This window comes from Sander lucioperca, chromosome 19 (assembly GCF_008315115.2).
Source record: "Sander lucioperca isolate FBNREF2018 chromosome 19, SLUC_FBN_1.2, whole genome shotgun sequence".
Classification (NCBI taxonomy): domain Eukaryota; kingdom Metazoa; phylum Chordata; class Actinopteri; order Perciformes; family Percidae; genus Sander; species Sander lucioperca.
The window spans coordinates 18258112-18283058 of NC_050191.1; the positions used below are offsets into that span (position 1 = coordinate 18258112).

Consider the following 24947-nt stretch of genomic DNA (forward strand, 5'->3'; position numbering starts at 1 on the left):
CCTGTGCTGTGTGTGGGGACTGTGCTTTGCTGTAGTTCTCTGAAGGAACAACCTCACTTCACTGCACACACATACACACAAATATACACACACACTGGCTGCAGGTGCATGGTGAGTGTTATTGAGTGCGTCCTGGTTGCTAACTGCTGTTTCTCTTTATGCTCCCTTCTCCTGGTTTTCCATCAGCCCTTGTTTTCTTCCCAGGGCTTGGCGGATGCTTGTGTACAGCCCTGTTGGAGTCCCCAGACATTGCATCCTGCCTGCAGAAGGGTCATAAGTGGCCCCACAGGATAACCTGAACAACGGTGGGAAAGAAAGGGAGCGTGGGTCTCTTTTACTAACGTGGTCCTGGCCAAAAGCATACATGCTGCCAATGAGCATTTCAATTCCCGTTATCAATGTGAGTTTGCACTGCATGTGACTGAAAATATGTGCTGATGTGCATGTTTTAGATTTATGTGTTCGAGAGTGTGGGGTTAAACTGGACATTCATTATATAAAACACAGATCATAAATTGAATATTTACTAGAAGCTGCACAGTAAGTGCTCAGTCAGTGTTTATCAGAGCTTTGATTTAGACAAACACACACACACACACACACACACACACACACACACAAATCAACACAAATCAACACACAGGGACACACTTTCCTCACTTTTGATCCCCCTCTACATCACAAGAGGCCCCTCTTTGACTTCCTGTCTGTGTGGGAACCATTTCTATCCTCTGTCACACATAGAGTGAGAGAAGGTCTTGCTCCTGTATTTGCCTTAAAAAGACAAAGTGATTGTCAATAAACAAGGAACAATTGAACTCCCCCATGCATTCAACAGGCACTCCTGCTGTTCCTTTGGATATTCATGAGTTTTGGGAGAGCTTCACCTTTCCTATTGCTTTTCCTCCGTTATTCAGCAGACATCAAGCACACTTGTGGGGTTTACTGTAATGGCAGTGTTTCCTGTATAGTTAAAGGCATTTTAGTGCATGTATACATACTGATTTAATTTTCTTATTTTATGCATTGTTTAATGCATCCTTATTAGTGTAAACTTTAATATGGCCCGTTACTATGATATTATAAAGAAAACTCAAAATGACCAGTTGTATATCAATTACTCAGCAAGTGTTGCCTTGAATTTGAGAAAAAAATGTCTCTCCATGGCGAATAGAGAATCAAAAACCAGAGAAATGAAAAAAAGTTTGTTGCATGCATTACCAAACACATGCATTTCACTAAAACCTTAATATTTACATCACTTCTGCATAAACAATCTTCCTCTTGTGCAGGCACACTACTCGTCTGTACTCGCAAGAACGAGTCGTGCGCCTGCGTAGTGGAAGTGATGTAACTAGTAAGGTTTTAGCGTGTTAAGTGTTTGGGAAGTACTGAGCATGCAACTGTATAAAGCGAGTTGGAATATACTGCACAAATTGTGGCAGAGTTTACAAACGGATGTTTGATGATTCGCTGTTGTCAAAGGCCGTCCCCTTTTATATCAATGATTTAAGAGACATTAAGACATGTTTAGATTAACTGTGGTGGCATGAAACAATGTTTTCTTCACAAATTCAAGGCAACACTCGCTGAGTAATTGATATACAAATGGTCATTTTGAGGGTAAATTATTTCTTTAAGTACTACAACTCAATTTTCCCCAGTACCTGTCACACTCTTTGTTGAAATGACACATCTGCAGTTGGGAGCAAGTCTGTGCAGCTGTCGGAGAGGCAAATTGCTCTGAAGTAAACATGGCTACGGGAAAGCCCCTTATTATTGTGCTCCGGATGACGTTCCTCACTCTTCCAGTGTTTACCGTGGAAATATATCTGTGCCAGCAAGCAGGTGCTTCCTCAAAAAAACTCTGCTTTTCCAGATTTGAGGATTGAATTCATCTCGCCAAGTCAACATTAGAGCAGCATTATTATAAGAAAGAGGTATTGATAAATATTGATTAGAGGAATAGTATAATTGTATTTCATTAAGAAACTGCTTGGGTTTTTCACCATTTACTTTTAAAACAGGTGTTACTGTGTGTTGTTTATCACAATGTCACATTACACTCACAATCGACAATCGCTACTTTCACATGAATGTGGTCATCCAGCATCTTGAGCCTGCTGACGTAGCTGTTTACATGATCCTGTGTATTTATTATAATACTTTCTTACTATTTTAAACACTAAACGTCTAGAGAAAGAGACATTTTTGAGTAAAAAATATAATTTAGGAAGCTCAGCAAAATATAGAACAAGTAAGACTATCCCTAATGCCAAAATAACAAAAATCAAGTTTCTTTAAAACCCATACATGCTCCAACCACAGGTGTTTTCACTTAAGTTGCCTGATTAGACATCTTGGGCATTTTTCATTCTCATTGGCACATAGAGTAAATATTATCATCCCATTTGAGTTGTGTTTGTGGAACAGGATGAATGTTAGTTGGATGGTCAATCTCTTTTTAGCTCTGCAGTGCAGTCTCCACCCACTCCTGAGAGAAATATATTGATGTTATAGCTCCTAGACAGCATCATGGGCTTCATGGTGGCTCAGTGGTTTGTGGTTAGCACTGTCATCTCACAGTGAAAAGGTCCAGGGTCCTGGGCTCGATCCCTGATCGGAGCAGGGTCATTTTTATCAGAATACACTATTGAAAATCTGTAACTACCCAATGCAATTCTGCTAAATAAAACACATCACATTCATAATTAATTTCACTTGTTTTCATTTTAAACAAATTGTATAGCCGAATACAATACACATTTTCCATAGGCCCAGTCTGCCACTTGTTTGAAAAACAAGTCCAGTGCTGGTTCCATGGTATCAGAATTTTGGATAGTCGTCATGGAAACATTAATTGGTCATGTTTCTAGGGCTGGGAAGATTGGCAAAACAGGCAGCCAGTACTCTGATCCAATGGAAATCACAATTGTCAGATTGACAGCTCTCTAGCCCAATGGATGGAAGGGGCACCGGGGGGGCAATCATATTTCAAGGGGGGGCGGATGCCACCCTGTGCCCCCCATCTAGCCTCGCCCCTGCAGCTGGCTGCTGTTGCTTGGAATATATTGATGAGACAGGTAATATTCAACCATATAGTAAATTGTTGGCCCTTAAAACTAAACAATGAGTTTAACATGGTTTGAAAACTTTGTTGAAAGGCAGTGGCTCCTTAATACTCTCTTTCCTGACAAGGTGAGTCTTAGATGTATTGATGGGTATCGTGTTTCCTAACAGGAGGAGTTTTGGAGTTTCGTGAGCCTTAATTTTGTTAGACATTTACCCTTCACGGTTTGTGCCGAGCTAAGCTTAATACAACCCTATTGATTTTTTCCATTACAGACTGGTGTGACAGGAAATAAGCATACTTCCCAAGAGTACTGCTGCATGCAGGTAGCACATGCCATAAAAGGACTTCCGAGGCTGCATGACAAGTTCCTGTGTCCATAAAAAAGCTTGAGAGGAGTGGCCTGGCCCTCATTGTGGTGTTATGTAGTCAATCATAGTGACACACATTATATATGTCACATGACCACAAGAGACTGCAAATGGAAGTGGTACATCCATCAGCTCTATCTAATAGCGCTCATGGTAGAAGGAGAGTGAATGAAGTCTCAATAGTCTCACACACTCATTCATTATAATTGTGTGTGGGATACATATTATGTTTTCAAATATCTTTTCTTTCACACTTTAACTCCAAGAGGTATGAAGACTTGGTTTATGACATGAAATGTCAATGTCACCAGTTGATTTTTGTTTTTAGAATTTGAATCTTAAAAAGTCTTAAAAAAGAATTAAAGAAATTACTTTATAGTACTTTTTTATTTCAGATGCAATAAGTACAGTCCATTCAGCAAAGGTAATAACCTCTGTACCACAGATAATAGTTTATTTTCTTACTGATGAACACAGTTTTGTCACTGAATTGTCTAAAATACAGAGCAATAGGAGAGTCATGATACATAAAACCCTGCCATGACTTTTTGCTACTTCTTGTATATAGAAGTCAAATAAAGCTATTAGTACGCTTACCTGATTGTGAAGATGCTTACACTGATGTTAATCATCATCCAGTTTAGCTATTTAAAACCAGTACTAAAATACTGCCGTGTACAGTACTGTATCTACACACATAGTAAGTTAAACAATCAAATTGAATATTATCAGCATTTTCTGGCTTTCCAGAAATATTAGCTAGAAAAATATATAACTTTATTTTTAACTTTGGAAACAAACATCTTCAAAGATTGCTTTTGATTAGATGAAATACATTCTGAGACTTGCTTAATATGCAAATACTGTAAATGTTGAGCAGCAAAAATGGTTTAAATACACTGCAGTAATTTGAAGAAACAAACCTACAGTATTTGTGCATGTATGACATTTTTAAGTCATTAATGTAACAGTCATAGTTTCTATCAACTACCATAAAGCATAGTTTATCAGTACCATGGGTCTGTCTGAGGCTCAGAGTTGCAGTAGGTTACATGTACCAAACACTCATAATGCATTAAAATAAGTCTCATTTAGTTTTGTATTAAAACCTCCTACATATACACTATATATATATACATTCAAGTTTTTATGATTGCTTTTTCACACAACTGCATGATCAGCAGTTGTTGTGCATGTGTTCAGTCTTAGCATTTCAAAATGCCAGAACAAAGTGCTTGTGTTTCTTTAGTGCTTGTTTAACAAGTTCTTAAAATCAAGATAGAAATTAGAATAATCAAGATCAATTTACAGTTCTTGTTAGATCTCCTCTAGAAGACCCGACTTTATGACTTAAAATGACTTCACACTCTCACTCAGGTCCCTGAAGCCTTTGCAGAGTCCCATTCAACTTAGGATGAAATATTTTTCAATGCCTTTAACTCAAGGCTTGTTACTTCTTCTTGGCTGTTTGTGTCAGTCTCAGAATCTTCAACATCAGCATAAGTGCCATCCTCAGATTCTGCATTCACTTGGATCAAAGTATCAAGTGGGATTAATGTCGTTTTTGCAGCTGCTCTTTTAGCTGCCTCTTGATTATCTGTTTTGCTTGGAACAAAATCTTTCTCTCCATAATCAGTTTCTTCCTCTGGTTCGTCTGAATATTCTTCTGCTTCATCTTCTCCGTCAGCTGAATCTCCCTGGTTTCCTTCATTGGCTGTCTCAGTTTCCTCCTCTCTTTCGGAGGCTTCGACATCTTCGTCATTATCATGGCTTTCATTTGGGATGTTAATACATTCACATTGTGTTAAATTTGTTCCTTGTTCATCATTATTATCATCTACATCTTCCATTATTAGTTTGTTTTCGTCGTTGTTTTCCAATATTTCCTCCTCATCTGGCTTCAGCTCCACCACATCATCAGGGCCTTCTGTTTCATCATTTGTCTCAGTTATAGCATCTTCTTGATGCTCTTCAGTCATGTCACCTTTTTCTTCTCCGTCTGCAAGTTGCTGTGTGTTATCTTCAGATTCATCTTCTGTGTTATCGGTGCATTCTTCCCTTCCTGTTTGGGCCTCTCCATCCTCCTCTCCTGCAGATACACCATCTGCTCCACATTCTTCGCCAGCGCCACTTTCAGTTATCTCATTCCCTGCCATTTCAGCCTCTCCCGATTCTTCTTCTGCTGTTTCACGTTCTTCAATCTCATCTCCTGTTGTTTCGGCCCCTGTGCAATCTTCACCTGTTACTCCAGACTCCTTTGCACTTTCATTTTCAGCCTGTTCTGATTCCTCGCCAGTTGTTTCACCTTCTTCTAGTTCCTTATTGTGAGATTCATTATCGTCTTCCTCAACTTTTTCTTCTTCATGAACAGAATCTTCAGCGGCACTGCCTTCTGCAGATGATTTTGTTTCAGCTGATGTGACTTCGATACGTTCTGCCTCACTCAAAGTCCCATTTTCATCTGTAGCCACTTTATCCTCTTCTGCATTTTCATCTTCTCCTGCACTTTCATCGACAGTCTCATTCTCAGCCTTGGTTTCTGAATGCGTTTCTCCTGATTCATCATTTATAACTTGTGAAGTATCCTCTTCTCCTGCGGTCTCATTTGCGTCTGTTGTTGCGTTGTTTACTGATTCATTTTCATCTGTGGCTGATTCATCGCTCTCTTCCTCTGATTCATTTTCAGTCACAGCTTTGGAGCTTACTTCTATTGCAGATTCAGATTCAGCTTCTACATTATCATCCTTTTCCACAAGTTCTGTGTTTTCTTCCACCTCCTCTTCTTTTGATTCATTATCAGCTTTAATGATTTCCTCTTCACCTGAATTTTCTTTTTCTGTGGCTGTGTCTAGCTCAGCAGCCTCCTCTTTGGTGTCATCCTCATCTGTGGTAACAGCCTCTTTTTCAGATTCATGTTCAGTTGTGTCTGCTGCATTTTCCTCATCAGCTGTCGTGGCATCGCCAGCTTCTTCCTCCATTTCATCTTCACTTGTTGCTTTGTTAGCTGTTTCCTTTACCTCTGACTCAGACTCATCTGCACTGGTGGCTTCCACAGCTGCATCTTTGTCAGATTCATGTTCAGTTGTGTCTGCCACATCTTCTGCGTTTTCCTCATCAGCTGTTGTGGCATCACCAGCTTCTGCTTCTTTTTCTTCGTCTTCGTCTTCGTCTTCTTCTTCTTCTTCTTCTTCTTCTTCTTCTTCTTCTTTCATTTCATCTTCACTTGTGACGGCATTTTCTTTCTCTTCAGCAATCTCATCTTCACTTGTTGCTTTGTCAGCTCTGTCCTTTACCTCTGACTCAGACTCATCTGCATTGGTGGCTTCCACAGCTGCATCTTTGTCAGATTCATGATCAGTTGTAGCTTCAACATCTGCCTGTTCTGCTACATTGTTATCTTCAGCTTCACCTTCACTTGTGACATCATCTTTTTCCACTGCGATTTCATCTTCAGCCGATGTTGCTTGATCATTATCTGCAGTTTCCTCTCTATCGTTCATGGCAGCCTCATCCTCGTCACATTCATCTTCAGTCGTGACTGCCACATCAGACTCTTCTGCAGTATTTTCTTCAGCTTTAGTGGCTTCTGCAAGCTCTTCCTTTGACTCTTCCTCCACAGCTTCCTCATTGTCAGATTCATTTTCAGTTGTGGGTGCCACAGCAGTCTCTTCTGCTTCAATTTCATCTTCACCAGTCTGTTCCTTTAATTCATCTTCACTTGAGACATCCCTTTCATTTTTTGTAGCAGTCTCTTCAGCTGTTGCTGCTTCAGCTGGTTGCTCCTCTGCAGTCTCATCATCATTTGTGTTAGCATCTTCAGCTGAATCATCACTGGTGGCAGCAGTCTCTGCTCCATCGTCAACCGTCCCTGCGTCCACAGCTTCTTCTTTGTCAGATTCATTTTCAGTTGTGGCTAACACAGCAGCCTCCTCTGTTTCAATTTCCTCTTCAGCAATTTCATCCTTTGATTCATCTTTGTCTGTGACAGCAGTCTCTTCCTCTACAGCCATCTCATCTTCAGTTGTTGGTACTTCAGCTGGTTCTTTTGATGATTCATCAGCTGTGGCATCGTTCTCATCTGCAGACTCATCTGCACTCGTGGCAGCAATCTCCTCCTCATCCACTGTCCCTTCTTCCACAGCGTCGTCTTTGTCAGATTCATCTTCAGTTGTGGCTGCCACATCATCCTCTTCTCCTGCATTTTCATCTTGAGCGGTGGTGGCTTCAGCAGTCTCTTCCTTCAACTCATACACAGCAATCTCTCTTTCTACATCAATCTCATCTTCAGTTTCTGCTTCTTCAGCTGGTTCCTTTGACAATTCCTCAGCTGTGACTGTGACATCGTCCTCCTCTGCATTCATCAGTTCAGCTGTGCATGCATCCTCTGCAATGGATTCATCCTCAACCATGCCTATGTCTCCACTCTCATTATCTGTCATTTCATCTTCTGTTTTGCTTATTTCCTCATTGTTATCTACAGAAAAGACATTAACTGTTTCTTCAGCAACAGTCTGTTCAGCCAATACGGTATGTACATCTTCTGCTTCATTGTTTTCAGACTCGTCATCTTGACCTGCATCTTGACACACATCATCTTCTACAACTGCAAAGTCATCTTCAGCATCATGGTGTACGTCATCCCCTTCCATTTCTCTTACAGCTTTGAAAATAACTCTTTCTACAAGTGTTTCTGCCACTTTTGTTTCAGTGTTATTTTCAGAGTGAGATGTACAGGTGACTGTCTGTGTATTGCAAGGACCACTGTTCTTCATCAACAGAATCCTCTTCAGGTCAAAGTCCATGACAACAGGTGCAGTATTCATAACTTCTGCAGGAAGTGGCGGCCTATATGTAATTTTTTTCTGAATGCATGTTTCACATGGACAGAATTCGTCGTCGTTTTCACTGCGCTGGTCACTGTAGGAGGTTTCTGTTGCTGAATAATCACTTTTTTCTGCTTGGTGATCAATTGATTGTTTGAGCATAATCTTCAGCCTCTGTCGTCTCTCTTCTGTTTGCGTGGTTGAAGCACGGGACATCGCTTCTTTAGGAGGTCGTGGTGGGCCCGCCTTACATTGAATGTGCCTCAGTTCCCTGTTTATACTTGTTTGGATTCTTTTGTGGATCTCAGTTTTAAGTTCACCTATCATCATATCAAGCTGCTCATTATTATCCAACTTCCATCTGACTTTGAACTCTCTCATTGCATTGATATAATGCGTCATGAACTGCTTTTCTATTTTAGTTAATAAGTTTAAGACCCAAACAGGATCAGGATCTTGAGAAATTATTTTGTTGTCATTTTCTGAACTCTTGTTTGAACTCTTGTTTGAGGAGGGTGGTGTTGTAGGAAGTTCTCTTGGACTATCATTGCCTGTAATTGTGTCATCTGGATCTGGATCATCTTCCTTTTGTTTTTCCTCATACATTGCTTCTACTTCTCTCTCAGATGTCAATTTAGCTTCTGCTTCAGCATCTGCTTCACCTTCACAGACTTCTGGTATTTTCCTTAACGTTTCTGCACTTGTATGTGCATGAGACACATTACCATTCACACCATCACTACTGTTCCCAGAGCCCGTGGAGCCACTGTTGACATCCACACCAGAGGATGAAGTATGAATGAATTCATCGTCCACAGAATGGTGATCACCCTTCTTAAACACATGTTCATTTTCTGGAGGATCGCAAAGCCAAAGAGATTGAAGAATGTTCATTAGCTCTTGGTATCTTGCATCCTTTTCATTTGCATTTTTAGGATTATTGTCTATTAACTGCAACTTCACAAGGCAATCCAAAAGACCTCTAGCTGAAGTGCTTAGTTTACGTCCATACACTGGGGAAATTTCTGGTAAACTGTTAGATCTGTCGAGCTTTGGATTTAAAAGTACTTTCATCACCTGTACGGAGGAATTAAATATTTTTGCGGCATCATCTCTCTGAGTACAGGTAGGACTATTATCAGCATTTGGTGCCTCTGTGCTTGTTTGGATGTCATCATTAGGGAAACTGTTCACCATAACTCCTTCATTTGTGTCTTTTGTATTCTCAACTGCAGAGTCATCATTTCCAGTATCCTCGATTCTGGTCATTTCCTCTGTTGTGTGGACTTGTTTTTGTCCATCACAGTTTTCATTAAATTCCTCCATGCCATACATATCACCATCTGCTGGTATTGAATTCAGCCATTCATTCACAACCTCAGTAGGGGATGCATTTGGAAGGCTGGATGGAACCAGCTTAAAGTCATCAGCATTTGTGTTCTTGTATCTGCATTTACTGCTTTTGTCACTTTTGTTATCCTTAACACTCCTAGTTTTCAGTGGACCATTTGTTATCCTCTTAGACACACTGGATTTTGATTCTCCCACAGATGAAATCTCAATCTCTTTGACAATATCTGAGCTGGACAGAGTTTGTGATAAATCACTTTCATTCGACTCTGCATGACAAATCACATGGCGTTTATTTTCTTTTGGTTGTTGTGCACTCTGGCAGGTTTCTGAGACACAATTCACAACTTCCCCTGCAGTTATTGGAGAAACACTGGTCTTCTCCTCAGCAGGAACGTGAATGGATTCCTCTTTATTTTCCACACATTCATCTGTTAAAATATCAGTTACTTTGGATTTCCGAGATTTCACAGACTGATTTGACTTGACAAATAAAGAACTTTTTGGCTGACCTTCACTTTTCTTTTTTTTAGCCCCAGATGCTGTTGACTTATGTGATGAAACCTTAGACCTTGATGACATGGTTGTAGGTGCTCTGTCTTCACTTTCCTCAACTGTCAGAGCAGGGATTTCAGATGTCCTTAACATTTCAGATCGATTGGATTTTGCAGACACAGGGCTAAGTGTTCTCTCTTCTTTTTCACTGGTATTTACGTCAGCAGGAACATCAGATACTTTTGATTTCTTTGATCTTACTGACATATTTGACTTTGCTGACATGGCACTTGGAGCTCTCTTAGATTTCTCTTGAGCATTTCCTTCATAAAGAGTGTCTGAACCTTCTATTGTAGGAATTTCAGAAGCTATTAATTTGTTAAATTTTGTTGAATTATTTGATTTTGCTGATTTGGTTGACATCGCACTACACACTCTTACTTCATTTTCTTCATCTTGTGCAGTCCTTTCACTAGGGGTAATTTCAGATATGTTGGACTTGGTTCTTGTAGAAGCATTTGACTTTACTGACAAAACACTTAAAGTCCTCTCTGATTGATCTACCTCTTCAGTATGTGTTTCAGCTGTCTGTTCCGAAACTTTTGATTTCATTGACCTCAAAGACAAATCGGACTTTAATGATTTAATTGACATAGCACTTGGTGTTCTCTCTTTAGTTTCCTCACAGTCAGCCACATTTTCTTCATTTCCACCATCTTCTTCGCCATTTACATTCTGAGGATTGTGAGAAGCTTTTGATTTTGTAGATATTGATGTGACATTTGACTTCACTGATTTGGCAGACATTGAGCTTGTTGCTCTCACCTCTGTGTCTTCAGTGTTTTCATTCACAATGTTAGTGCCATCTTCAGCAGCTTTTGCTTTCTTTGATACTGCTGAAGCATTTGACTGTCTTGAGTTTGCTGATTTGATGGAAGTACTGCTTGGTGATCTCTCCATAGTCTCCTCATGATTCTCTTCCCCATGAGTATTAGATTGTTTTGACTTACTAGACTTTGCAGAAATATTTGACTGTCTTGATTTGGAAGATCTGGCTGATTTAGCTGACAGGGTGCTTTGTGGTCTTTGTACAGTGTTCTCATTATTTGACATGTTTTCTACTGAAGGAACATCACAAACGTTTAACTTGCTTGGTTTTATCGACATGGCTGACTGTGTGGATTTGGCTGACATTGCACTCTGTGCTCTCTCTTGAGTTTCCTCTTTATCATTCCCTTCATCACAAATGCCAGTAGTTTGGACAGAAGAAACATTTGATTTTGAAGATTTTGCTGAAGCACGAGACTTTGCTGATTTAGCTGAAAAGGTGCTAGGGGCTCTCTTTGTAGTTTCCTCATGATCACCCACATCATCAGTCGTAACACCAGAGGCTTTTGACTTAAAAGATCTTTCAGAAACATGAGACTCAACCGATCTGAGTGAAATGCAGCTTGATGCTCTTTCTTCAGTTTGCTCTTTGCCATTTTTTTCAGAGGGGCTCTCAGAGCTTTCTTCAGCTGGAACATCAGAACATTTGGACTTTTTTGATCTGGCAGATATATTTGACTTGACTGACTGAGCTGATATTGAGCTCACTCTCCCTTCATTCTCTGCATCAGCGATTTCATTACTGTGTTCAGAAGCGATGTCAGAGTCTTTTGATTTCTTAGATATTTCAGAAACATTTGATTTTGCTGATTTGATTGACATATTGCTTGAAGCTCTTTCCAGAGAATCACAAGCACATTCTTCAGTTGGGGAAGCCAAGACTTCTGACATATTTGATTTTGCAGAAATAGTTGACTTTGCAGTCATTGCACTCTCTGCTCTGTCTAAGGTGTCTTCCTCATCATTGCTTCCCTTGGGAGTATTAGTATCAGGAGGAACGTTAGAAGCATTTGATTTGATAGATTTTGTAGAAGCATGTGACTTTGCTGATGCAGCTGACAAAGCACTTGGTGCTCTCTTTGCAGACTTTATAGATATTTCAGATACGTGTGACTGGACTGATTTGGCTGACATGCTGCTTGCTGCTCTTTCTTCAGTTTGCTCTTTTTCATTTTCATCATCACAGTTTTGGGAAGGAATTGCAGAACCTCTTGATTTCTTAGATATTGCTGAAGCATTTGACCTTGCAGATTTAGCGGATGTAGTTGACATAATGCTTGGAGCTCTTTCCACAGAATCACAAAAATGTTCTTCAGCTGAGGCAGCCAACCCTTCTGACATATTTGATTTTGCAGAAATAGTTGACTTTGCAGTCATTGCACTCTCTGCTCTGTCTAAGGTGTCTTCCTCATCATTGCTCCCCTCGGGAGTATTAGTATCAGGAGGAACTTCAGAAGCGTTTGATTTCATAGATACTGTAGAAGCATGTGACTTAGGTCTGCTGATGCTTTCTTCAACTGGAACATCAACTGGATTGTCAACACCATTTTCTAAGGGAACTTCAGAAACTTTCGATCTTCCAGATGTTGCAGAAACATTAAACTTTGTTGATTTTGCTGATCTGATTGATATATTGCTTGGAGCTCTCTCTGCATGTTCCTCATGATCAGATATATTTTCATCAGCTGGACCACCAAGTCCTTTTGACTTTGTAGATTTGACAGAAATAGTTGACTTTGCAGTTTTGGCTGACGTGGCACTCTGTGCTCTCTCTTGAACTTCCTCTTCCTCATCTCCTTCATCAGGAGTGCCAGTACCTTTACCAGTCTGAGCTTCAGAAGCTTTTGATTTGATAGATTTTGTAGAAGCATGTGACTTTGCTGATGCAGCTGACAAAGCACTTGGTGCTCTCTTTGCAGACTTTATAGATATTTGAGATACGTGTGACTGGACTGATTTAGCCGACATGCTGCTTGCTGCTCTTTCTTCAGTTTGCTCTTTTTCATTTTCATCATCACAGTTTTGGGAAGGAATTGCAGAACCTCTTGATTTCTTAGATATTGCTGAAGCATTTGACTTTGCAGATTTAGCGGATGTAGTTGACATAATGCTTGGAGCTCTTTCCACAGAAACACAAAAATGTTCTTCAGCTGAGGCAGCCAAGACTTCTGACATATTTGATTTTGCAGAAATAGTTGACCTTGCAGTCATTGCACTCTCTGCTCTGTCTAAGGTGTCTTCCTCATCATTGCTCCCCTCGGGAGTATTAGTATCAGGAGGAACTTCAGAAGCGTTTGATTTCATAGATACTGTAGAAGCATGTGACTTAGGTCTGGTAATGCTTTCTTCAACTGGAACATCAGCTGAACATTTTGACATACTTGATCTTTCAGTAACATTTGACTTGTTTGAATGGACTGACATTGAACTTACTGATCTGCTTTTATCGAGCTCCTCTTCATTTGCTTTTTCAGGAGAATCAGCAACGTGATCAGTAGGAATGTCTGAAGCTTTTGATTTCTTAGATGCTGCTGAAATAGTTGATTTTGCTGATCTGACTGATATATTGCTCGGAGCTCTCTCTGCATGTTCCTCATGATCAGATATATTTTCCTCAGCTGGACTATCAAGTCCTGTTGACTTAGCAGACTTTGAAGAAATAGTTGACTTTGAAGTTTTAGCTGACGTAGCACTCTGTGCCCTCTCTTGAGCTTCCTCTTCATCATCTCCTTCATCAGGAGTGCCAGTACCTTTGCCAGACTGAACTTCGGAAGCTTTTGATTTGGTAGAATTTGTAGAAGCATGTGACTTTGCTGATTTAGCTGACAAAGCACTTGGTGCTCTTTCTTCAGTTTGCTGTTTGTCATTTTTATCATCAGCACTCTCAGAGCTTTCTTCCGCTGCAACATGAGCAGAACATTTTGACTTGTTTGATCTTGCAGAAATGGTTGATTGAACAGACTGTGCTGACATTGAGCTCATTACTCTCCCTTCACTCTCCCCTTCAACAACTCTTTCCTCAGGATTGTCAACACCATTTTCTAAGGGAACTTCAGAATTTTTCGATCTTCCAGATGTCGCAGAAACATTAGACTTTGTTGATTTTGCTGATCTGATTGATATATTGCTTGGAGCTCTCTCTGCATGTTCCTCATGATCAGATCTATTTTCATCAGCTGGACCACCAAGTCCTTTTGACTTTGTAGATTTGACAGAAATAGTTGACTTTGCAGTTTTGGCTGACGTAGCACTCTGTGCTCTCTCTTGAACTTCCTCTTCCTCATCTCCTTCATCAGGAGTGCCAGTACCTTTGCCAGTCTGAGCTTCAGAAGCTTTTGATTTGATAGATTTTGTAGAAGCATGTGACTTTGCTGATGCAGCTGACAAAGCACTTGGTGCTCTCTTTGCAGACTTTATAGATATTTGAGATACGTGTGACTGGACTGATTTGGCTGACATGCTGCTTGCTGCTCTTTCTTCAGTTTGCTCTTTTTCATTTTCATCATCACAGTTTTGGGAAGGAATTGCAGAACCTCTTGATTTCTTAGATATTGCTGAAGCATTTGACTTTGCAGATTTAGCGGATGTAGTTGACATAATGCTTGGAGCTCTTTCCACAGAAACACAAAAATGTTCTTCAGCTGAGGCAGCCAAGACTTCTGATATATTTGATTTTGCAGAAATAGTTGACCTTGCAGTCATTGCACTCTCTGCTCTGTCTAAGGTGTCTTCCTCATCATTGCTCCCCTCGGGAGTATTAGTATCAGGAGGAACTTCAGAAGCGTTTGATTTCATAGATACTGTAGAAGCATGTGACTTAGGTCTGGTAATGCTTTCTTCAACTGGAACATCAGCTGAACATTTTGACATACTTGATCTTTCAGTAACATTTGACTTGTTTGAATGGACTGACATTGAACTTACTGATCTGCTTTTATCGAGCTCCTCTTCATTTGCTTTTTCAGGAGAATCAGCAACGTGATCAGTAGGAATGTCTGAAGCTTTTGATTTCTTAGATGCTGCTGAAATAGTTGACTTTGTTGATTTTGCTGATCTGACTGATATATTGCTCGGAGCTCTCTCTGCATGTTCCTCATGATCAGATATATTTTCCTCAGCTGGACTATCAAGTCCTGTTGACTTAGCAGACTTTGAAGAAATAGATGACTTTGAAGTTTTAGCTGACGTAGCACTCTGTGCCCTCTCTTGAGCTTCCTCTTCATCATCTCCTTCATCAGGAGTGACAGTACCTTTGCCAGACTGAACTTCGGAAGCTTTTGATTTGGTAGAATTTGTAGAAGCATGTGACTTTGCTGATTTAGCTGACAAAGCACTTGGTGCTCTTTCTTCAGTTTGCTGTTTGTCATTTTTATCATCAGCACTCTCAGAGCTTTCTTCCGCTGCAACATGAGCAGAACATTTTGACTTGTTTGATCTTGCAGAAATGGTTGATTGAACAGACTGTGCTGACATTGAGCTCATTACTCTCCCTTCACTCTCCCCTTCAACAACTCTTTCCTCAGGATTGTCAACACCGTTTTCTAAGGGAACTTCAGAATTTTTCGATCTTCCAGATGTTGCAGAAACATTAGACTTTGTTGATTTTGCTGATCTGATTGATATATTGCTTGGAGCTCTCTCTGCATGTTCCTCATGATCAGATCTATTTTCATCAGCTGGACCACCAAGTCCTTTTGACTTTGTAGATTTGACAGAAATAGTTGACTTTGCAGTTTTGGCTGACGTAGCACTCTGTGCTCTCTCTTGAACTTCCTCTTCATCATCTCCTTCATCAGGAGTGCCAGTACCTTTGCCAGACTGAGCTTCAGAAGCTTTTGATTTGACATATTTTGTAGAAGCATGTGACTTTGCTGATTTAGTTGACAAAGCACTTGGTGCTCTCTTTGCAGACTTTATAGATATTTGAGATACGTGTGACTGGACTGATTTGGCTGACATGCTGCTTGCTGCTCTTTCTTCAGTTTGCTCTTTTTCATTTTCATCATCACAGTTTTCAGAAGGAATTTCAGGACCTCGTGATTTCTTAGATATGGCTGAAGCATTTGACTTTGCAGATTTAGCGGATGTAGACTTATTGCTTAAAGCTCTTTCTCCATGTTCTGACATATTAGATTTGGCAGAAATATTTGACCGTGCTGATTTCACTGACAATGCACTAGGTCCCCTTTCTTCCTCATATTCAGTAATAGTTTCTCTATCTGAACCATCACAGCATTTTGACTTTCTTGATCTTGCTGAAATGTTTGACTTGCTGGATTTTTCTGACATGCAGCTTGGTGATCTCTCACTGGTTTCCTCTTCAGCATCTCCCTCATCACAAATACCTTTTGACTTTGTAGATACTGCAGAGGCATTTGACTTTTCAGATTTTGCTGACATTGCACTCAATGCTCTTTCTGCAATTTCCTCTTCATCGTTGTTTTCTTCAGACCTATCTTTAGAGGCTTTTGACTTACTGGATATTGCAGATGATTTTTCTGACATGGCACTAGATGCTCTCGCTTCAGCTTCATCATCTCCGGTTTGCTCTACATCAATTCCGTCCCCATAATTGTCATCACTTTCTTTATTAGGAGCTTCAGATGATTTAGATTCACTAGATATTGCAGAAATATTTGACTTCACTGACTTGGCTGATTTGACTGACATTGTGCTTTGTGGTCTCCCTTCACTTTCCTCTTCAGCATTTCCAGCATCTGAAATGTCAGCACTTTCTGTAGAATGAAGGCCAGACCTCTTTGATGCTCTAGATTTTGCAGATGCATTAGAGTCAGCTCTTGCTCTCTCCTCTAGTCCTTCAGCATTTACTTCATTCATTTCTTCACAACCTTTTGACTTTCTAGATGTTGCAGATACATTTGACTTGATAGACCTAGCTGACATTGCACTCAATGGTCTTTCTTTATTTCCAGCCTGTTTTTCTTCAGGTGAAAGATCAGACACTATTGATTGTTCAGATGCATTTGATTTTTCTGATTTTCTGGACCTTGCGGATGCATTTTTGGATGTCCCTGACATGGCACTTGGAGCTCTGTCCACAGTTTCCCCTGCTTCCTCCTCGCTGTCAGCTTTATTTGACACTTCTGACAAAGCACTAGGTGTTCTTTCATCCGTGTCTTCCACTTCCTCAGCATTCTCAATTTCAGATACTTTAGACTTTGCTGATTTTGCTGACATGGCACTGTATGCTCTCTCTTGACTATCTTCCTTAGCATTTTCTTCATCTTGAAGCTGAGGTGCTTTTGAATGTGTAGATCTTGCAGAGGTTTTTGATTTGGATGACATGACACTTGGCACTCTCTCTTGATCTTCTCCAGCCTCTTCAGCTTCCTCCTCTTCCTGAACATTTTCATCAGCTTTTTTTGATGTCCTTTGCTCAGTTTCCTCCTCAGCTTGTTCTTTATCACCATCCTTCTTTGATTTATGTTCAGCTGCCAGTATCTCATCTGTAACATCGAAAACATCGGATTCCGATTTTGTAGAGGCATTTGAATGAACTGACATGGCACTATTGGATCTTTTCTCCTCTACATCTTCAGACTCTGCATTCTGTATTTCTTCAGATGTATCTGTTCTGCCAGACATATTTGATTTGACAGACATGGCACTTGATTGATCTCTTTGTATCCCACCTTCTTCTTCGGAATCGGCCTTGGTTTGCCCTTTGGTGTCATCTTTAGGATCCTTAGACACTTCACAATTACAAGTGTATGATTTTTTGGATTTTCTTGACTTTCTAGAGTGCCCTGAAGCATTGGATGCTCTCTCTGTAGGGCTCAGGGACACATGTTGTATAGGTGATGCTGTATCCAACGCTGCACTTCCGCTGGTCACTTCGCTTTCAGGTTTACTATTCTGAGACAATGCTCTCGAAGCATTCAGAGGAACATCATCATCCTCACCATTTTGATCCTCTATATGTTCTGTTATTACCTCAGACAAAGCACTAGTAGCAGATCCTGTATGTTCTTCTTGCTCTGGTATTTGAGCAGTGTCAACATTATCCTGATCATTTGGGGAACTGTCAACACACACCTCACAGTTGTCCGGTGTGGAGGATTGCACCTTGCACTTTGGTGAGCAAGTCTCACTCCTGATGGTGCAGTACTCTACAATTTCAGATGTTTCAACAGTCTGCTTCACACAGTTTTCTCTCTCCACCACTTGTTCTGTATGTTCTTTTGTATGCTCTTCGCTAGTTTGCCTTCCAACCACTGTCTTTCTCAAGACCATTGTATGTGAAGATGCACTTGAGCTGGAAGTTCGAATGCAGCAAGTTGCCCCAGGTGTCCCTGGGACGTAATCCTGGCAGTTACTGCAGCAGTGAGGACAGTGAGGCTCCTCTGTGTGTCTTTCATAGTGTCTTTTGATGTAAGCCTCAACTTGCTCACCAGCAGAGATGTTTTCTGATTCTGAATAGCTTCTGTCACTAACCTGCGCAAAATCTGGGTCATTGTGTCCTTCTAGGAACTTAGAGTTACTGCCTGTTGTCTTTTTTACTTCTGTCGACCAATGTATTGTTTCGTCATTTTGCAGCCGGAAGCGCACTTTCATTTCCATAGACAAACTGCCATCTTTATTAACACGAACCCGTTTCTCTATATCATCATCTCTCATTCCATCCCCAGTGTGCAGGCAGGAGTCCACGTTATCCGGAGAGTTGGTTCCATCTGGTAATGACTTGTCAGATGACGCTGACTGCCTGGTAGATCTGTTGTCAGATTCCAGTTGTGGATGTATGACACTTTTCTTTGTTGGCAGTCCTTGGTTTACCATCAAGACACAAAACAAAACAGAAGAAAAAAATACAAAATAGATGACATAGCTCATTTTGTGCAATACAATTATACTGTATATTGCAGATCCTTCACCAGGGAAACACTGCTAAGAATGTCATTTGTAATTCATTTTAAAAACAAAATTCACAGATGAAGTCTGTGACAATTAACTGTTTCTCCTACCCTTGTGTCCTTCATTGCAGCCACTAGAGCGAGACCTCCCACTCAGCTTCGGAAGTTTGTCATCAGATGTTTTCTGAAAATTCTCCACGATGGATGGGTGAGAAGGCTCACGTCCCACACAGACAAGCACACTGGGGCACTGCATAAGACTCTGAACATTGTCAATCTGAAGCAGAAGAACAGAAAGTGAGTGAGCCTGCTTACCAAATCACATTTATAGCAACAATAAAAGGGAATAGGCAGAGGGATTACAAGCATGTTTGATTTGAAACAGTTTGGATTAAAGTACATGGAAAAGCCACATTTTAAAGTAGATGGGGAATTTTACCAGGCAGATTTCTGACTGGCGTTGTTTTGATTCAATCTCTCACCATATTTTATGCACAAGATTTATTCTCTTTTTTACAGAGACACTGTTATACCAATTTTAACAAGAAAAATATATTTTTATGTATTGTTTTCTTTTGGCTATCAGTCCTTGTCAGCCTTTCTAGGCAATGTAGGTGTGAGCAAACTGAATGCAGAACACTTAAAGAGGTAGAATGAGGCATATCTAGTGCAGAGTTTTCCCACCTTAGCACCTACAACTGTACCTGTAAAGAGGCCTCCTGCATTAACAGGGACAACATGTTCACTGTTGCCTTGTGCTTCTTATATTATTATTATTATTATTATTATTTGTAACCCTATAGCTGAGTGCATATTTGATATATATTTATTTGACCAATATTGAAGCTTCTGTGGCCACTTTCCTTATGACCTTTTTATTACTCAAATAATATAAAGTATGGGTTTTATGTTTTTAATATTGTTTAATATTTAACTTGTCCAGTAACCAAGTTTTAAAACTTGAACTAGTCTGATGTTACTACTGTATTTATAGTAATCATGATTTTAGTAAATGTCTGTTCTTTTACCAATCATGTAGGACTATAGCAAATATGAAATATGTATAGGGAAACATTTAACATGTTATGACGATTATATTATAATTAAGTCTATGCATTGTCCTCTATTTTGGGCAACTGAATGCTCTAAATTCCTGCAAAAGAAGGCTGTGAGTTAACGACAAGTTAAGCATCATAATCCAGGATGATTTCAGGGAAACGTCACAAGATGACGGTGCATTATTGCAATGGTGAGCTGCCATTGTCGACATGGGTAATGCTCAGCAGTACTCCAAGCTTGCTGAGTGTGAGAAGGTAGTAGACTAAATTATATAGACAAGCAAACACAGTGGTGTGAGCGTTGTAATCTATCATTTGATTTATTTTGCTTTAGGACACCCTTCTACTCCTAAAATGTATAATGCAACAGAAACACACAGTCTCTCTTTATGCCTGTTGGTATTGCAACGTGATTAACAAACGTGGCTGGCTAACATCATACAAGTGTAATCACCTTCTTATCATCACAGTGTTTTAAATTCAAATGTAAGTCTTCTGTTTCACAGGTGATTAGCCTGAATGGCTGAATGCTAATCTAAGGAGATTTCTGTGTACTGACCTGTTTTTCCTGGCATCTCCATGCAAAGGCCTAATAAAAGCAGCTACTGTATTTTGCTTCCATACTGAAACACATATGACCGTCTGCCTCTGTTTAATACTGACAGCTATGCAACTCCAAGAAACATGTAGACTAAAATATTGAGAGTTTTGTTGATTTTGTTTTGCTTGTAAGCAGTCAGTTTTGATGAAAGTGCAGTTTTGAATTTTAAATCCGATGTTGGTGAAGGCAGATAAATGGCTTCATCCATGGTTGCACAAAGCCCAGGTGAAGATAATTAATTGCCACTGTGGAAGACACATTTCTGAGACACCTCTGGTATCAAAGTAGTGGAGTGGAGTTTCAACATTGACCTGTTTTTCCTCTCTCAAAAATAGCTCTGATTTGATCAAGATTAATGGGGTTTGGAGCAATACCCACAATCTGAATGTGTGTGTGAGGGAATATCCCCGTTTCAGTCACTAATGCACACATTCACAATATTTATCCCACTATAACAAACAACTAAGTTCAAACCAAATTAAATTGATATTGATATTTGTGGTGTGAATGGTAAAAAAATTGCACATATCTAGTTACAGAGGCATTTCCTCCCAAGATGAAATGATCATACTGGTAAAAGAAACTAAACAGTCAAACACAAATAAAGCAGAATATGATGTAGATTTATTTGGATGTTAATAACATCAGTTATTGGATGATTTTATACATTGCAGTGGGATTTTAGAGCACAAGGTAGACATATCTATTTCAGAAATACTTTGTCACTGTATCAAATAGTTTCTTATAGATGGCACAGGATTTTGAAGTAAGCATAAATCTTCCTCTTATTGGTAAAAATAAATAATGTACAGGGTGCACCTTTTAGAAGGTTTTAACAATCCAATGTCATTATTTATTTCCATGGAAAAAGATGTAGTATTCTGATTTAAATCTATTTTTAAATTTAGTGTTTAGAGCAAGGGTATTTTTTTCAATATAGAGACAATAATGCAACACACCCAGGGCATTAAAATGTGGTTAAGAGATATGTTTCATAATTGAATGTTGTTGTAAAATGACTTTTTGAAATTGTGTGTTTGCAGTGGGGCTGATGGTTGACAACGAATCTCAACTGTGAACTAGTAAGGAATCCATCCTGTCACTAGAGGCCTCTCTTTCACTCTGGTTTTCGATCTCAGGCATGAATTACTGCAATGTATAACAACACTATAAACCAACATACTTCTGAGAGTACTTTGAGGTCTAAGGGCATTTTTAGATATCTTCTTGAATTCTCCTTTTAAGGGTTTTGGAGTATAACCTGTTCCCCATATGTTCCATATCAAAATGTTCAGAACAAACTCAGCATTCTCTAAAATGTTCCAGAGCAATGTGTGAAAAGATAATTTGGCCCTAAAGCGGAAATATTTCTCAAATCTCTTGTGAAAACAAACCTACACTCAATTGTTTTGGTGCTTGAAATGACTTTACAAAAGTTGCTCAATATATGAATAAATAGTAAATAAATGTCTAAAATGAAATTTTGTAATATCCCTTTTTGAGTAGGAGTGTTGTCAAACATCACTTTGACTCGCCGGGCATCTTTTGTCCTTATGGAGCTCAGCGCAAATTCTTTCAGGAAGACTTCTAATCACCGCGCTTTCCTAAAACTATTCAGCTGTCCAGAGGCGTTCACTTTTCAGTAAACCAACCAGAATTGGCCACAAAGTTCATGATCCATTCACAGCTTGACATCCTGCTTTAAATGTCTTCTCCGTGCTGTCAGCTGTCTTTTCAGGCAGACGTGCAACCCTCCTCCTCCCCTTCCACCTCTGGTCATCGTCTACCACGGCACCCTGAGTCCCCTTCCGGCAGACAGCTCCTTCGTTCGGTCTCCGGGTTCCTTCTCCACATAGGCTCCATCGGGGAGGATATGTCTTGGCTTTTCTACCCCTTTAAAAATTATTTTATAACGATGGAGTCTAATCTCCAAAGACTCTGTTCATTTCATATTATACATGTACAATAAATATTTGCACATCTGCAATGAAGTCTCTCCTGATTGAATTGGTAATAAGATTTATTTCCGATTCAGCCTTCCTTTTCAACTCAGTAATTACATAAAGGGTTGTATTCACTTAGGGTCAAGCACAGAAACTTCCTCTTGGAATAAGACGTTTCCTGAACACACAATAGAATAAAATCTCACACAACCCCTGTACTCCCAAACTCTGCAGGTTATGTGAGAGAGTATCAAGTTAAAAAGAACATTAAAACTAAACACATATTTTTATAATCGTCTAGTTCTGTAGTGTGTATGACCTTACCTTGTGTCCTTCCACAGTGTACAACTTCCTGATGTGGTACTGCATGAGCTCAGAAACCTCCTCTAAGAAAAGCCCCAAACTGCGTAGACTCCTGGGGTGCAAGATGATGGTCTTCTTGAATAAGGGGTCGCTGTTCTTCACCAGCACCACTTTGTTATTGAACCTGTGATGATGAATGTGGCCTGAATGTGCCACAGGGTGCTCCTCTGGCCTGGTTGGTCCCCTGAGAACATACTCGTGCGGATGATGGTGGTGATATGGTGTATGAGTGTGATACAAAGGTGTGACCTGAGTCTCTAACGCTTCCAGGGCCTGGGCATGTCTATACTCAGAGCAAAGGTAGCATTCCTCCAGAGGTTCTTGATGGGCCACCATGCCATGGTGGTGGATTCTTGGGAGCAGGCTGGTGTGGTACTTGAAGGGAAGAGAAGACTTGTGGAAGCCTTCTCCACCTACAGCATTGAAGCACTGGAAGTTGCGTTTGTGGGAAGACATTTCGATTGGTAGTCTCTCTGCTGTCGCTGGAGGATGGTCTCAGGTGAGCAGAAGAAGAGGACAGGTCATGTTTCTCCTGTCCTGCCTAGGGGAAGGTGTTGCACCGCACATCTGCGTGGCTCCCACTCATCCCAGGCTGAAAGAGAAATTAAAACAAAAGGTGAAAAAACAGGTTAAAGAACAAGCTAGAGTGCACTTAAAACTGATGAGTTAAATGTTCAAGGCAAAGCAAAAGAAACAAAAAGATGAATTCCTGTTTCCTTTACAAGCAACTTTCTGCATGCAGACAGTGAACTTGTACTTTCATGCCCATTTTAGCTTTTCCTGGTAACCCAGCAGGACTCCTCAGTACTTAACTCTAAATCAGTACCTGAACATGTTTGATGAGAGCTGACATAAGGCTCGTCTGAGAAGAAAATCTTTACAAAGAGACACCACTTAAGGCTGTATGTGTAATCAGTGCAACGCTGTTATACAGTTATCTTGTGGCTTTAAGTGGAAGACATATGACCACTGATTTAAGAATCTTCTTCAGTTTTAGATTTAGCATTGGGTCAGAGACTGACATGCTTTCATACACTTTTTTCACTTTTTTTTAATGTACATATGCTAAAATGATTGCTGAGTGATTACAGTGCATGCCATATAACTGCAACGCCCAAGGTTCAATTCGGCCTTCGGACCTTTATTGCATTTCATACCCCTCTCTCTCTCCCTGCTTCTGTACTCTGTCCTTTGTCAAATAAAGGCAAAAATGCCAAATCATCTATTAAAAAAAGTACACTATGCTATTATATTGATAAGAACTAATTATATCCAGTATAAGAATAGATTTATTGACAGTTTAGCAGCTGTTGAAATCATTCACCATTGCAAATATCTACTAAATTTTAAAGCGGGATACACATGACAGGGTCGTTACATACTGTACTGTATGTGCAGACTGCTGAGAAGATCAAAGAGTAAACAAGGACATGGATAATGGGGATCCAGCACAAATAAATCCTCCAAGTGACATTAAATAACAAGCTTAAGTCTCTGGTAGCAGTGAAAGTGGACATTACCTCAGTGATTGTCACGGAAGAATATACATCCTTAGCCAGCTTTTCCTGCAATCAATAACACAAGGATTACCTATAAAAAGAAGCAATATCTGCAATAAGCACAATGCATTCTTACTGTGATAATACAAGGAGGTAAATATAATTCATTGTAAAATTCAAATGAAAATGAGTCAAATTCTGTGGCATTAAAATAGGCTAAGCTTGACTGGCACATATAAAGATCAGGTTTCGCTGTTGTCCTTGTATTCACAATTTAGTCTTTCCTCTAGCTGAACATTTTGGCAGAGGAAAGAATAGTAATTGGTTGCTGGTAATTCTCTTATGTGTCACGTTGCCAACCTCGGCCTTCAATTCTTGAGGTTGAACCTATCCATTTATAGCCTAAAAGACATTTTAATTGTCTTAGAATATAATTTGAGTTGAACCATTTGTATTCAATAATCTAGAAGAGTTAATTCTATTTCAGTTAACTGAATTTAGAGTTTTAAATACATTCTTCTAACTGATGTTATAATAGCAATTATGTAATCTGTGTCCGACAGTAGAGCAGACTTACACAGCCACCCTTTTTTCTGACACTGCATGCTGACATGG

General features: G+C 39.8%; 1 protein-coding gene across 6 annotated transcripts; it reads right to left on the minus strand.

The window, feature by feature from the left end:
* Nucleotides 1-4689: 4689 nt before the first annotated feature.
* Nucleotides 4690-16010, minus strand: LOC116066306. Of its 6 annotated transcripts, none has more exons than XM_035995309.1 (4): nt 14788-16010; nt 9967-12012; nt 5705-9924; nt 4690-5674 (listed from the first exon to the last, which is right to left on the minus strand). In XM_035995309.1, exons 1-4 carry the CDS (start codon nt 15954-15956, stop codon nt 4851-4853), a joined length of 8259 nt encoding a protein of 2752 aa, XP_035851202.1. In that variant the 5' UTR covers nt 15957-16010; the 3' UTR covers nt 4690-4850. The 6 variants fall into 6 exon arrangements, with proteins under 6 accessions (XP_035851202.1, XP_035851204.1, XP_035851205.1 ...); XM_035995311.1 differs by having other exon boundaries at nt 5705-7106; nt 7368-12012; XM_035995312.1 differs by having other exon boundaries at nt 5705-6517; nt 6794-12012.
* Between the last annotated feature and the right edge of the window lie 8937 nt (nt 16011-24947).